This window comes from Tachypleus tridentatus, unplaced genomic scaffold, assembly GCF_004210375.1.
Source record: "Tachypleus tridentatus isolate NWPU-2018 unplaced genomic scaffold, ASM421037v1 Hic_cluster_1, whole genome shotgun sequence".
Lineage (NCBI taxonomy): Eukaryota > Metazoa > Arthropoda > Merostomata > Xiphosura > Limulidae > Tachypleus > Tachypleus tridentatus.
The window spans coordinates 14,157,529-14,173,689 of NW_027467777.1; the positions used below are offsets into that span (position 1 = coordinate 14,157,529).

The window sequence follows — 16,161 nt, forward strand, 5'->3', positions numbered from 1 at the left end:
TAAATGTATCCATTTTATAGATTTAATCATATTTTTGTTTGACGAATGATTCTATGATGACACCATACGATACAAGGATTTTTAATGTGCTGTGTGTCTGTGTTTGTGGTTAAATTTTTAGCTCACTTATTTTCCAGTTTAGAAAATAATAATTGATTGGTTGTAATTAGGCACAAACTACACAATAGTCTATTAGTTCTCTGTTCACCACGGGTATCAAAACCCAGTTTCTACCGTCGTAAGTTCGCAGCTATACCAGCGTACCATTGAAGAGGGGCAGACAATAATGAAATAACAAATAAACAACAGCACGAGGAAACTTACATTCTAGAAGAATGTACAGGTCCACGTGCTTTATTCTGTAAATTTTGACGTCATGAACATTGTGCAGTTTTAGTAAATTAGGAATGATAAAACTTTGAACATTTACTTTAAGAAAAGAAAATGTCTTATGAAATAAAACTAAAGGTCCGACATGGCCACGTGGTTAGGGCGCTGAACTCGAAAACTGAGAGTCGCGGGTTCGAATACTCGTCACACCAAACATGCTCGTCCTTTCAGCCGTGGGGGCGTTATAAGGTAACGCCAATCTCACTATTCATTGATAAAATAGTAGCCCAAGAGTTAACAGTAGGTGGTGATGACTAGCTGGCTTATCTTTAGTCTTACAGTGTTGAACTAGGAACGGATAGCGCAGATAGTGTTGAACTAGGGATGGATAGCACAGATAGTGTTGAACTAGGGACGGATAGCACAGACAGTGTTGAACTAGGGACGAATAGCACAGATAGTGTTGAACTAGGGACGGATAGCACAGACAGTGTTGAACTAGGGACGGATAGCACAGACAGTGTTGAACTAGGGACGAATAGCACAGACAGTGTTGAACTAGGGACGGATAGCACAGATAGTGTTGAACTAGGGACGGATAGCACAGATAGTGTTGAACTAGGGACGGATAGCACAGACAGTGTTGAACTAGGGACAGATAGCACAGATAGTGTTGAACTAGGGACGGATAGCACAGATAGTGTTGAACTAGCGACGGATAGCACAGACAGTGTTGAACTAGGGACGGATAGCACAGACAGTGTTGAACTAGGGACGGATAGCACAGATAACTCTAGTGTAGCTGTGCGCGAAATTCATTAACAAACAAATTGTTTATTCTCCTGTTAAGCTCTTTACCGAATAATCGTTGATTCTTCGAGTTACTTTATAAATCACTGAGTATATTATGCATTCAAACTAAAATATATTTTTGTTCAGTTTTCAGAATGTTCATGTCACATTCAGAATGTTTGATTTCGATCTTTCCCTGACATTTCGAAAATATAAAAGAAAAAACAAAAAACATGAATGTGTCTCGAAGCGTTACGTGTATATAATCCAGTTAAGGTAATTAAATTATGAGTTTTCTCTAGTGTACTTGAGTCTAGGAAGAAGCCAACACTATTTTATACTAGTGTAACATCTGAATCCTGTTGGCTGCAAGCTTGGGCCTTGTTTGCACATTATTGTAGACTTACCCACTGCCTTCTTCTGCAGCCAATTTTTAGGCCTTAAGTTACATGATTGTATTTAGAAATGGGTTCAAATCAAAGCAGGGAAGAAAAGGATCCCCCTGAGAATTGTGGAAGGAGTTTGGATGTACAGGATGTTTCATTTCAACAATCCACAGAAACATGTAACGTGTCCAGTAATAAAGATGGCAGTGACAATGAACATGGTTGTCAGGTTTGTTTACTTTATTCAAGATCATTTAGTAATTAATAAATGTTTAATGTGGAAAAAGTAACAATTATTGAATATCTTTTGATACAGGCCACTGGTAATGAGGATGCTATAAAGGCAGAACCGACCAAAATTATCAAACACAACGAAGACAACCAGAATGAGAAGAACAAGAAAATTGTGGGGAAGAGATGGAAGCAGATTGCCAGGAAAGCCTTCCGCGGAAGTAAACAGAAAATGAAACTTAATGAAAGTACAGACAGCGGTGTGTCACTCGGGTTTGACTTTCTGGAAAAGGCCAGATCGATTGAAAACCTGGATGTAGAAGGCTTGACACTACTACAGATTCTTGCAGTTGTAAGTACAGGTGTAGTTTAAACAAATTTACCAGTCTCCACCTGGTGGTGTAAACATCTTCCAGGTCGTGATAAACGGTATAATGTCAAGGTAGTGTTAATTTAGTAACGAAGTTTTCATTCAGGTGTAAATTATATATATTGACGTATGCAATAATAATAAAAACCTAAACTTGAAATTAGAAATGTATTTACGCTCAAGTAGAAAATTGCAAATCGATCTTGTCTCGGGTAATATTTTAATACAAGTTATACTGTGATGTTTGATGTGCGTATAAACACACACTGAGGTTTATAAACACTATATAGTCTCGTAGGTTCATCACTTTCTGAAATATAGGAATACAACATGTACGCAGTAGGTATGAATAGGGCTTAGCTTCATCACATTCAAAATGAGGTCAACTAATTTTCTTTGTTTTACCCAGAATGCTTTGGAATTGAGTGCGCCTGCCAGTGACGTATTACTGAGGAATAAAAACAACAACTGGATACAACTCTCTGGTCATGAGGGTAAGTCTTGTTTTAATTATAAAAACTAAACATTAGTCAGTAAAAAAAAAAGACGAAAGAAAAAAGTTGGACACTCTAGAGAACTTTGTTTTATTCATTACAGAAAACTAGTAAACAATGAAAATATCTGAAGTAATAACATAAAACGTTATTTTGTTCGCAACTATTAAAAATGTCGCTACGATACTATAATAATAATAATAAGTTGCAAAAAAGTGTTTTCTCTCTTATTTTTACTCATAGGCTTGATACCGATTTCAGTAAATTTAACTCCCCTCTTTCATATGATAAACTTTATTTATATTTTTTAGCTTTATCTACATTGCATGTTTCTTTTAATAGGCCTTTTAAAGTCACTTCATATTTTACACGACTTCAATCTTTTTTTCCAATTAATGTACCCACACCACGTAAAACAGTTACACTTCATCAATATCTTTATTTGGCACCTCGTATTCATAATTTTATTCCTTATAGTATAAGATCTTCTATTAATCGTGTTAATCAAAAGAAATACTTAAAACAATGGATCTTAAATACTGATGATAATATTCTGGGAACTTTATATTGATTTTGTAAGTTTTGATTTTACATTATTATGTGTTTAACCATCACAGGACGAGTTAACTCTTTGTTGATGGTTTTATATTGATATTTGATTTTTTGTGTCTAATTTATTGCTTAATAAATTTATTATTATTATTATTATATTATACTAGTGTTAGTTTTAGCTCGTACAGTGTAGTTAAGAAGTGAACAACAATAGTTACCCGGCACTAGTGCTAGTTTCAGTTCAAACAGTGTAGTTAGTAAGAAGTGAACAACAATAGTTACCTGGCACTAGTGTTAGTTTCAGTTCAAACAGTGTAGTTAGTAAGAAGTGAACAACAATAGTTACCTGGCACTAGTGTTAGTTTCAGTTCAAACAATGTAGTTAAGAAGTGAACAACAATAGTTACCCGGCACTAGTGTTAGTTTCAGTTCAAACAGTGTAGTTAGTAAGAAGTGAACAACAATAGTTACCTGGCACTAGTGTTAGTTTCAGTTCAAACAGTGTAGTTAGTAAAAAGTGAACAACAATAGTTATCCGGCACTAGTGTTAGTTTCAGTTCAAACAGTGTAGTTAGTAAGAAGTGAACAACAATAGTTACCTGGCACTAGTGTTAGTTTCAGTTCAAACAATGTAGTTAAGAAGTGAACAACAATAGTTACCCGGCACTAGTGTTAGTTTCAGTTCAAACAGTGTAGTTAGTAAGAAGTGAACAACAATAGTTACCTGGCACTAGTGTTAGTTTCAGTTCAAACAGTGTAGTTAGTAAAAGTGAACAACAATAGTTATCCGGCACTAGTGTTAGTTTCAGTTCAAACAGTGTAGTTAGTAAGAAGTGAACAACAATAGTTACCTATATTTTTCATATTTGTAGGATCCTTAGCTCCTGCAGGACCTGGAACTATATGGAAGAAGAGAAACTCCGATGACAGTGAAGTTCAGGCTTATAAAAAATTAATGCAAGATAACATGGCGGACGTGGTTCCAAAGTTTTACCGAGATGTTGAATATAACGGAGACGGTATCCTTTAATTCACAGGTTTAACACGTTGTTAAAAGAGAAACGTAACCACGTGAGTCGACTTTACTGAAAACCTCATCACGTATATCACGTTAAATTTAATATTCATGAGATGAATAGTAAATGATTGCGTTATGAATACCGTTTGTCAACCCCCTGAGACAATTCAAGATTTTACTGTTGAAAATAAACTTATATTTTCTGTTGTTATCTTAAATAAAAATATCAAACTATAATTTTATTAAATATTATGTCTTTCTAAGTATGTTTTTGATCATATTAAGGCTATGACTTTTTAACTATTTGTAATCAGATTTTATAGAAATACAAGATCTGCTATATGATTTCACAAACCCTTCTGTCATGGATATCAAGATGGGGACAAGGTATGTAATTAGAAGTAGTGGTTATGTACTGTTCATATTCTGTAGCTCTAGACCTCTGTCTTTATAATATTGTGATTCTGCATCTATAGTTCTGTAGAAAAACTGTATTTAGCTTTATTATAGTGTACTCTTCCGCCCCCTAGTAAAATGTACTTTAGGTCCATAGAGGGAGTCAGTAGCTCGAAAGCAAAGTGTTGTATATCCCTATAATAATAAGTAGCTCCATAGCAAAGAGCTCAATTTCTCTATAACAAAGTACTCTATATCTTTACAACAAAGTACTCTATATCTTTACAACAAAGTGCTCTATATCTTTACAACAAACTACTCTATATCTTTACAACAAAGTGCTCTATATCTCTATAGCAGGGGTGGCCAAACTTGCTTAACGTAAGAACCACATAAGATAAACTTCAGATGTTTGAGAGCAGTAAGACATGAACAAATATTAAACACACATTTTTATTGTTACGTTTTGTTACATAAGTTCTATATAAATATTAAGAAGTACATGTACGTGATAATATTTATTCATGTATGTGGTTTTTAAACCGTTAATTTGTATTAGTTTCAATAACCACAAAGTACATATATATATATACCAAATGTTTTCAAAGCACTGACTGATTATTGTATATTGAGCGTATTTAATACGGTAATAAACTACGGAAACATTTAAGAAAAACATGCAAATTTGCATTTCTTTAACATTAAATGAAACTGCCACACACAAAAGGGATAAAACAGATATTTTTAATGATAGTTATTTATTTTTATAAATATGTGGTCAAAATATGTAAAACTATAAAATTAGAGATATTTTAATCAGAAACCACCTTACAAAGTTTTAGTTTTGTCATATTATTTTTCTCACACAAACAAACATTGATAGAATTATCAGGTTATTTACTGCTAGTAGAGGTCGTGTGAGTTTCCATCCTGGTTGTGAGTCGTTGAAATTCAGGCTGATATGTTGTCAAGGCTGTACGAATTAGCTCCGTTAGGTGTTGGTTTGTAAGGACTGCATTATGCTTCGGCTTCACAAATTTCATTACAGAGTACAGTGATTCACAGCAGTATGTTGTGCTGAAAATTGAGATGAGTCGCACACTGGTTTTCTTCAGTTCATTAAAATTTATTTCTGTAATTTGCTCCCAGAACTCAATTGTAGAATGGAATTTATGGTTCATCTTTAGATCCGGGTCCTCCAGTAGTTCTATTAGTTCCATTTCCACAACAGATGATTCTGTACCCAGAAGTTCGAGAATTGGACAACCATCATTGGTCACATCAATCATGAATGGATTTACAAGAAAGGAGAAACAGGACTTCAGCTTCTGCAAGTCCTCAAACCTGTGTAGGAAATTATCAAGCAGTCCTTGTAACTTATATTTGTATTCTTCTAGTTTGTGGTCTTTTATTTCAATATCAGGGAAGGTATTTACTCTCCTTTTGAGACTGGGAAAGCAACTGAATTTTCTTCACAATATGTCTCTTTCAAAAAGCCTTATTTTATTCTGAAAACTGAAAATTGTCTGAGAAAGGTCAGAAACAATCTTATCCTTTCCCTGGGTGCCATGTTGAGAGCTTGTAGATGATTCATTACATCAGTAATGAACATTAGATCTTGCATCCATTCGTTTCCAAGTTGTGGATAGAATCTTTTCTTTTCTTCAAGAAAAGTAATAATAAACTCCAACAGATCCACAAACTTATTTAAGGCATTGCTGGTTGACAGTCACCTCACAATGCAGTAAAAAGAGACATCATTGGGTTTATCTTCAAGCTGCAATTCTTCAATAAAATTTTTGAACTATCGGTGGATCTTCCCATTTAAGTGTATGAAATTTACAATTTCAAGAACAAATTTCATAACATCTTCATACTTGAAGTATCTGGCTGCCAGGTGTTCATGATGAACAATGCAATGAACAGGGAAAACTCTGGAAAGCTGGAATCACTTTTCATAAGTGTAATTAATCCTGCATTTTTCCTACCATTGGAAGTGCTCCGTCTACTGCAACACTGACGAGTTTATCCAGTGGAATATTAGCATTTGTTAAGGCTCTGTCAAGTGCATTTTAATGTCAACACCAAAGGTTGTTTCTTTTAGTGCCAGTGAGTCCAACATCTCTTCTTCCACAGTTACATTAGAGGAAACATAACAAACAAATACTGCCAGTTGTGGGTTGTCTTGTATGTCTGTAGATTCGTCAGGGACGAAGCTGAATGCAGAGGAATTCTTTAAATCATTTTGCATTTTGCCTGTAACATTAGCACTGATCTGGTAGATACGTCTCTCTGTAGTGTGGTGTGAAGCTACTGGTTGTTCTATTAGTTGCTGAAGTTTTGTGTTGTTTGGATCTAACACTGCAACAACTTCAGCTATATTCTTGTCAACAAATTCACCATTATAATAAGAGCGTTTAGCACGAGCAGTATTTCACGATATAACAGAACTAGCTTCAGTCGTTGTATCAACTTCCTTACTGGACGTTGTCAAAAGTGTCTGCTAGCTATTTAGTGATGATTTTAACACAATTAACTTGTTTTTCCGTAATTTTGATTTAGCTGGATAATCAGATGAAACGTTTTTATGATTTATTTCATTGTGACATTTCCAGTTACTGGCTTTGTAATGACTGAGTAACACATTGTAGATAAGACACAAAGGTTTACCTTCTATAATGGTGAATGCAAAATCTTCCTCCCACTCTGACTTAAAATTTCTCTTTTCATCTTCATACTTTCGCTTCTTACAATTTGATGACGTATTCTTCCGTCACAAACTTTTCACAGACACTTCTAAAAAATTAAAATGAAAATAAACAATAACCTCCAACACGCGCAACGCAACCAACTATACAACGCCCAGGATCACACTAACATTCCGCTAATTTCACTACCCGCAAAACACCCACACATGCCACAATCATGCGATCACAAGCCACGTCTACTAAAACTAACATTGTCAGCGCTGGCTTGTACAATTACTGATTCTCTAGCATAATTTCTCTGTAATCCTTGTTTGTATGATTACTGAATCTCCAGCACAATTGCTTTGTAATCTTTGTTTGTATGATTACTGATCTAATACAATTCCTCTGTAATCCTTGCTGATCTGAAATTTCTTTAAACTCTGATTCATATCTAACATTAAAATTAGGATTTAAATTCTTAAATATATTTACTCACCATGAACATTAAATTTACGTTTTAATCCAATGGACTCTCAGATTATCCCCGGTAAATAATTATAAAGGTTGAAACTAGCTGGCCCAGCATTGCCAGGTGAGTTAAGGCGTTCGACTCGTAATCTGAGGGTCATGGGCTCGAATCCCCATCGCACCAAATATGCTCGCCCTTTCAGCCGTGGGGGGCCTTATAATGTTACGGTCAATCCCACTATTCGTAGGTAAAAGAGTAGCCCAAGAATCGGCGGTGGGTGGTAATGACTAGCTGCCTTCCCTCTAGTCTTACACTGCTAAATTAGGGACGGCTAGCGCAGGTAGCTCTCGAGTAGCACATTATATGTCAAACAGCCGCATGTGGCCCGCGGTTTGGCCACCACTGACTCTGTAGTAAAATACTCTATATTTCTGTAAAGATACTCGATATCTCTATAATAAATTATTCGATATCTCTATAATAAATTACTCTATATCTCTCTAACAATTTACTCAGTCTCTCTATAATAAATTGTTTGTCAGTTCTTTATGAAAGTGTTTTATGATACTATAGCTCAAGGAACCAAATAATATTTATAAATAATAATTATTTTATATCAACTCTGTTAATTCATATTAAACATATTTTAGAATTCCTAGTAATTTTTTCTTAATTTAACAGACGATTCTCCCCATGTTGTAAACATTTCTTTTACTTAATATTAAGCCTAGTCATAAAGTAAGGTACCGCAAGTGAATTTTCTCTTCTGTTTTTTGGGTGGGAATTTGTTAAGTTGCGTCGCGAATGATAAATGATTTGACGTGTTTCACAAAATAACGTTATTCAATATTTCAAATGATTATATATTTGAACATACCAGTCATTTAATATATAAACGCTGCGTTTATTCTATGCTAGAACGTTTCTCGAGATCGAAGTGCAAAACACCAAGGCCAGAGCAGATCTATACCAGAAAATGGTTAGAGTTGACCCTCACTCCCCAACAGCGGAAGAAAGAGAATCTGGAACAATAACTAAACTAAGATATATGCAGGTGAGAAACACGATGAATAAATCAGTTTAATAAATAAAATAATATTGCCAATACAGCTTGTCCTACTTACTTCTTTCATACTTAATGCACTATCTGCGTTTTACTTCCAGTTCATTACGTAGATTCCTCGGGCTGCCATCTATTGAGAGATTTAGAAACCTAGTTTAATAAATATCTAAGTTTTCGTGTGTGGACAAGATTATTTAGTTTTGATGGAGGGAAGAAACAAACAATCATTTAGTTTTGCAGATTCCCTCTTGTGTTGTACTTTAACTCGATGTTTCATTTCCATCAGCTCGCGATCCACACTTTGAAGTAATATATGCAAGTCAAATCCCACTGTTCGATTACAGTAGTTCAAAAGTTCACGGTTGGTGCTGTTGACCATCCGCATTCACTGAGTATGGTTGGTCAATAGCACCAACCGTGATCTTTTGAACTACTAGCTATGGCTTGCCCAGATAGTCCTTGTACAGCTTTCCTCGGATATCCTAAAACTAACTCTTTTAGTTTGCTACACAAGTATGACAGTGAGTGAGCTGCTTTCTCTAGATGCTACGTTTAGTATTTGATGTGAAATAACAAGGAAATGCTTATAATCTTTAATTTGACGAAAGTTTAAACACTTGTTTAAACAGTGTTAAACAGTTGTGCAAGTTAAACAGACTTTATGTTTTCATATAAAATGAACCAGTGAAATAGTAGAATTAATCTTTATAACAAGACTATGTCGTTGCTTCCATGAATAAAATTCATATAAAGTTATAAGTAACCAGTCTCTTCTTGTTTTCCAGTTTCGAGAAAATCTCAGTTCCTCATCCACTCTGGGATTTAGAATCGAAGGATTTAAGGTAAGATAATAACAATTTCATTCTTTCCACTGATTAAATCTAAAACAACTAACATATATTTAACTATGTCGTTTAAAGTCGTAATGATCAGTTGGTTCTATCATTTACTAAATCTCAAGAAATAATATTAAAACCTAACATATATTTAAAGTTGATTGTTGGAAGATTTAATGTAGTTAATTGGCCCAGTTATTGACTTAATCAAAATAAGTTATTTTAAGCCTAACGTGTATCTAAATTGTTTTTGGAAGATGCTTGGTGGTTAATGGGTCCAATCACTAACTAAATCTGAAGGAAATATTTTGAAAACTAACACTTATTTAAACTTGGCTGCTGGGTGATTTAACGTGGTTGATTGATCTAATCATTGTCTAAAATTAGCAGTGACAGTTAAGGCTTATATCCACTCAAGGTTGTCATGTCTTATCCGATCCGACATGGGAGTTGTAATGTTGTGATCTCTTAATCACTTGAGTAATGTAAGAACCTAGAGGACTTTTCTGCACTTTAAACTGTTTCATTATATGATGTTAAATGCAATAAAACTTAAAAAGAAAATAGGTGTTGATAACAAACGTCTTGAATTACTGTTGTTCTAGAAACGTCTGTTATTATTGTTTGGTGATAACCATTTAGGGTCACGTAGTTTGTGTTTCTGTGTTGTTGTTTTTTTTGTTTTTCTTGGTAGAGGAAAGGGATTTATCTTCCTTTTCGTTAGGCCCGACATGGCCAGGTAGTTAGGACGTTAGACTCGTAATTCGAGAGTTGAGGGATCGAATTCCTGTCATACCAAACATGCTCACCATTTCAGCCGTGAGGGCCTTATAATGTTTTTGTCAATCCCATTATTCGTTGGTAAATGAGTAGCCCAAGAGTTGTCGGTGGGTGGTGGTGACTAGTTGCCTTCCCTCTAGCCTTACACTACTAAATTACGGACGGTTAGCGCAGATAACCCTTGTGTAGCTTTATGCAAAATTAAAAAAAAAACAAAGAGGAACGTTTTCGTTAAATGTGTCGGTTGGTTTTCAGACACAACAGAAGACGCAGACCAAAGATCTGAAACTGGTTAAAACAACAGAGGACGTTAAAGCTACCATGAGGCTCTTCCTTAAAGGTAACGAGAAAGTTTCGGTCAACTTATAGACAGACTGAAGGTCATAAGGAAGAAATGTGAAAAATCTTCCTTCTTTAATTCTCATGAGGTAAGTTTATTATAATTTTAAGGTCGTTTAAAGCTGAGAAAAACCTTGATGTGTAAGAGTAAACAATTTAAAATTATTATATACAGCAGAGACACCTATACTACGTCACCGGACATAAAGTAAGGTTTAAACTAATAAGCTCTACATATTTTATTCCACACCTAATGTATTGACTCCTACTTTATTTAAAGCTTGAACTAATAAATTAAATCAACAATTTGTACTTATATGTAGAAGTTATTTCACACCTAATTTATTCCACTCTTCAAAAATTGTGTTACAGTGTGTTGTTAGTTTTACTAACACCTCTCTACAGTCTCAGTATCTGTTGACACTCAGAGTGTTTCTTAATGTTGTGAGTTCTTCTATTTTTCTGGGCTAGAATAATGAAATTTTTAGAAGATGACACCAAACATAGAATTATCCAGATATAGCCCTGCCACTGTGAGGGATCTAACATTGTATTTTGGTTGTTATTTATTTGTCTTAGCAAATATTTGAATGTTTTAAAATTTGAATATGAAAATAAATTTCTCAAGACACCAAAATATTTTAAAGGAATAGTTCAACAAAAAATCTTAGAACACAATAATCAATCCCAGATTTTGGAGTGATGAGATAAACAAACATATGTTTGGCGTGGGCGTGGCCTGAGGTGAGGGATTCGGGTAATAATCACTTCTAGACATATCACTTAGTTTAGGTAATAATCACTTCTAGACATATCACTTAGTTTAGGTAATAATCACTTCTAGACATATCACTTAGTTTAGATTATCATTCTACAAAGTTTGCTGAGGTTTGTCTAAAGATCAAGGAGCAATAAGTGGACAAACGAAGACGTTTCTTACATTTATAAGTATACATATAAGACACCACAATATTCAGACAATTGAAGAAGTTTTTTATTTTTATTTTTATAAATATATATATAGGACACTACGATATAATCGCTTGTTGGGAAATATTTGAAGCAAGTTAATGGAACAGAATTTTTTGTGTTCTATCATTTGTTAGATACAAACAAGATATAAAATACAGGATCAGTGATAGCGAAAACTATGTATGGAAATGTTATGTTGAGATAAGGTAATCAGAATTGTAATGTTATGATAAGATAAGGTAATCAGAATTGTAATGTTATGATGAGATAAGGTAATCAGAATTGTATTGTTATGATGAGATAAGGTAATCAGAATTGTAATATTATGATAAGATAAGGTAATCAGAATTAAAACATTTATATAACACTTCAGTTATCAACTGCGTATGTTCTTTTTAGGTGATAGGTAGCAGTATATTGCTGGTTCACGACGCGAGAAAAGCCAGTGCCTGGCTTATCGACTTTGCTAAGACTAAGCCAATACCAGAAGGTGTTGTAATTAATCATAGGAAACCTTGGACTGTTGGAAACCATGAAGATGGCTACCTTTACGGACTAGACAACCTTATTTCGGTACATATATATAGTAAAATTTAGAGTATTAAATAATAGACGCTCTTATTACAGGTTCATTTAGAAGAAAGATTATATTTATTTTATATTTCATTATATTATGAAAGACAATTTCTTAAAGGGTTAAACATTATTTTGTTATCTTATTTATTATTACAGTTTTCTCACAGTGAGAATGAAGCAACACCTTGTTTAAAACATTAAAAGGTGTTACTATGACTACAAGTTGCAAACAGAATATTTCAGAATAATTAAGACTATGTAAAAATGTTCCATTGTTTTCTAATTAATGTGATATACAATTAACACATTTACAGCACGTACAGTTGTGTATGTATTGTATGAAAATGAATATTTCAAACCTTAGATACATTTATATATTTGTAATTTAATTAACAATTTGTAATTGTTTTCGATATAGGTCTTAGAAGAAAGTTTTCCAAGTAATGCATCTTCCCCACTTGTTGAATGACGCGCCATCTAGTGCAGATAATGAGTAATGCTAAGAGTAGACCTCTAGGGATGACGTTATTTAGTCGACTAATGGAGTTGTCGCCTAGTCTCCTGTTTTGACCCATCTACATCCAACAGATAGACGTTTATATGGAGTTTCGAATCCTGTGCGCAGTAGGTTGTGAAGTAGAGAGATACTCAAAAGTAATTTAACTGGAGTAATGACGAAGACGAGAAACTGGTGCGAAATGTACAGAGTAGCATCTAATAGTTTAGTTTGTATTATGAAGCATCGGCCGAAGTAAAACGCTTGGTCTTTAAACCCACCAATTCTAGCTTTTCCAAAGACTTCGAGAACCTCGTAGATAAAAATTACGTTTCACTCTGAAGCGACATACTTGAGCAGATCTCGAAACAGAAACAATTATTTTCTTAATTTCTTCGGCTCAAGAGAAATGTTGCACTAACATTCCAACTTGTAAAGGATTTTCAAGGTCTCTATTACTGGCTTTGGGCCATAACTTTGAAGTTTTGTTTTGTTCTTTTTTCATTTTTTGTTAATTAAAGTTACTTACACCGAGCTTTTATCTTCAGATAATGTATTCCATTTTACAAACGTATTTACAGCTGGTTTTTCTTTACTTGAAGTGTTGATATTCGGTTATTTAATTTGAACATTTTTGAGCCGTATCTTGTTTTACGTGTGATAAGTTGAATATTTGTAAACCATATTATATTTTACTTTCAAATTAAGGCGTTTCTGCAACCTAGCGGCTGGAACAAAAATCAGCATCCTCTTAGGCTTACGTTGTAGTTTAATATAACGTTCAGGTTTAGCTTACAAAGACTTCTTTTAATATTTATAAAGAGGTGACATTTTTTAATCTGATGTGACTTATTTTGAATTTCAAACATAAAAGTAGGTGAAGTGAAGGCAATCAATTTCTCGTATACGAATTAGGTTAAGATTTAGATTAGATTAAGACAGAATTATAAAATCTATTTATGTTGTTTGTTTTAGTTCTTCTGTATTGAGTTGTTCTAAATCTCAATCACGGATGCCCTTAAGACAAAAACGAATAGTTTGCATGAACCTTATCATCAGTGTGATATTAATTAATTATATTTTAGATTATTCTTTACTAGAGCTGTTCAAAGAATACTCGCAATTGTACTTATAAAACAACAATTTATATTTTTGTCATGAAATAAAATACTCAAATATTTATCTATCGGGAACATGTTTTATAGTGTTAGAAACGTGAGGTTCGTATTGATGCAAGACCTAACGTGGAACTTCAGGTAGAGTAGACTTTATAGGTTTGAGAAAGAACTTAATGGACTGCAACTGTCTGTTGAAAGAACAGGAAACAACACTTCGACTTCTGTTATGTATAAAAGCTCAAATGACTTCTTCTCCTCTTAGAACATACAGTTATGATTCTGACAAACGTTATTGGGTGTGCAAAATGTGGAAGATGATGACGACCTTACCAAACGACAACTAAACATAACTCTTCTTCAATGTAACTGTAACTGATGTGTTCTCTGAGATGATACAATCTGAGATTAGATTGTTTTCTGATGCGTAAATTGTGTTATTAATATATCTTATTTTCTTATGTGTTATTTGACCAGCTGTTACGAGCTTGTAGTAACAAGTAATTACAAATAGTAGAGATAACCCGATCAGTTGCTTACTAAGTTCTATTAGAAGAGAATCAGTAATAAAGATAAACCTGATCAGTTGCTCACCGAAGGTTCATCTTAGTTCTGTACTGTTTATATTGGTACCAGTTAATGTTATAGTTGATTAATAAATTATTCTAGGTAATTCTTAGAAATAACAGTAAATTCTGATACTTTACCAAAAATTACCTGTTCTATTATGAACATACCTATAAGTATAAAATTTTTTTTATGAATAACAATAACGCATTATTTAATAAATAAGTTGCGAGTCGAAGATGAATGGTAAAACGAGTTAAGTATCTCAAAACGTGTAAGATAGACGTATTTATTTATGTGTAAATATATATTGTAGTGTAGTTATTCCTATTTTGTTGCTGTTTACTAAACATTACAAATTAGTATTAAACAACAGGCTGCTTGTATATTTTAAACTAGTATTAAACAACCGGCTGCCTGCATATTTTACAAACTAGTATTAAACAACAGGCTGCCTGCATATTTTAAACTAGTATTAAACAATAGGCTGCCTGCATATTTTACAAACTAGGTAAACAACAGGCTGCCTGCATGTTTTAAACTAGTATTAAACAACAGGTTAGAAAGAGACAAGTAAAATTCAGTATGGTAGCTGATACAAACAAAAAGATAGATCTTGATAAAACAGGCTTTAAAAATAGATGTTGAAATTTGTTATAACTTACCGATTTTTTGTTAAGCTGATAAATAGTTGAAAAATATAACAGGAAGCAGTGGTAAAAATATAGGTGTGTACAAGCATGTCTTAATAAAGAATAACACCTAATAATTATTTCCGTTCATAATTGTTTATTTAGTATTCTACAACAAAACACTAAATGCGTCAATTTATCACGTGTTAATAAATATGATGGTGTTATTTTCTACACTAATCAAACTTGAAGAATAATTCGTCTATCACGTTTGGTACTACAAGTGGCCACACGATGGCACTATGTAATATTTTATTTGATATAAAACTACGAATAAAAAAATTCTAAATGCTTAATTATCAACATTGACTACAATTACCACTGAAATTTAAAAGTAGTTTACTATTTATCAGTCCTCACATGGACAATGGTAAGTTTACGAACTTGTAACACTAAAATCTAGGGTTTAATTCTCATTACATAACCAAACGAACAGTGTATCTAATTCTGCAAACTGTTGTGAGCCACGAATGTAGGAAAACATGTAGCTTTCTTATTCCTCTTACCCGAAAGGAATCTAAAATCGTTGATGTCTAAAAGAAAACGCCCTCCCCCCGACCTACAGCTGTAAGTCTACGGATTTACAAAGCTAAAATCAGCGGTTCGATTCCCCTCGGTGAGCTAAACAGACAGTCCGATGTAGCTTTGTTGTAAGAAACACAAACTGAAAGATAAATAAATTATTACAATTGGTTTTTTAATCATTTCTTGGCAAAGTGCTATTTCTGGGGGTTCCATGTTATAGGCGTTAAAATTGAGAATGATGCGGTTATAATGGTGTTTAGACTAATAGAACTGCTTTACCGTAGGTTATTAATGAAGTAATTCATGCTGTTAAACTGACGCTTTGTTACTATATATCACTTTTTAAAGCTTTTCAATAATATTTTGGAAAATTTTATATCTCAATTTTTCCATTTCTTTTGTGGTTGAAATTGATTACTTCTTTTAAATTTTTCAAATAAAAATGGGCGTGGCGCTAATGCTAGTATGTCAA

The 16,161-nt window shown here is 33.6% G+C and overlaps 1 protein-coding gene and 1 pseudogene across 2 annotated transcripts; one reads left to right on the top strand and one right to left on the bottom strand.

Moving 5' to 3' along the window:
- The first annotated feature begins 1,455 nt into the window (after positions 1–1,455).
- Positions 1,456–15,244, top strand: LOC143241785 (inositol-trisphosphate 3-kinase homolog; annotated as a pseudogene). Its single transcript, XR_013022276.1, has 10 exons — positions 1,456–1,737; positions 1,825–2,091; positions 2,519–2,603; positions 4,028–4,174; positions 4,488–4,560; positions 8,647–8,782; positions 9,577–9,633; positions 10,663–10,835; positions 12,118–12,291; positions 12,713–15,244. The product of XR_013022276.1 is annotated as an inositol-trisphosphate 3-kinase homolog (transcript).
- LOC143241786 (SCAN domain-containing protein 3-like) lies at positions 4,641–6,110 on the bottom strand. Its single transcript, XM_076485015.1, has one exon. The coding sequence runs from the start codon at positions 5,856–5,858 to the stop codon at positions 5,463–5,465; it is 396 nt and encodes a 131-aa protein (XP_076341130.1). The 5' UTR covers positions 5,859–6,110; the 3' UTR covers positions 4,641–5,462.
- Positions 15,245–16,161: the final 917 nt, after the last annotated feature.

Bases quoted from the DNA above. Each gene is read 5' to 3' on its own strand.
- LOC143241786 (XM_076485015.1), bottom strand. From the start codon at position 5,858: ATGATTGATGTGACCAATGATGGTTGTCCAATTCTCGAACTTCTGGGT.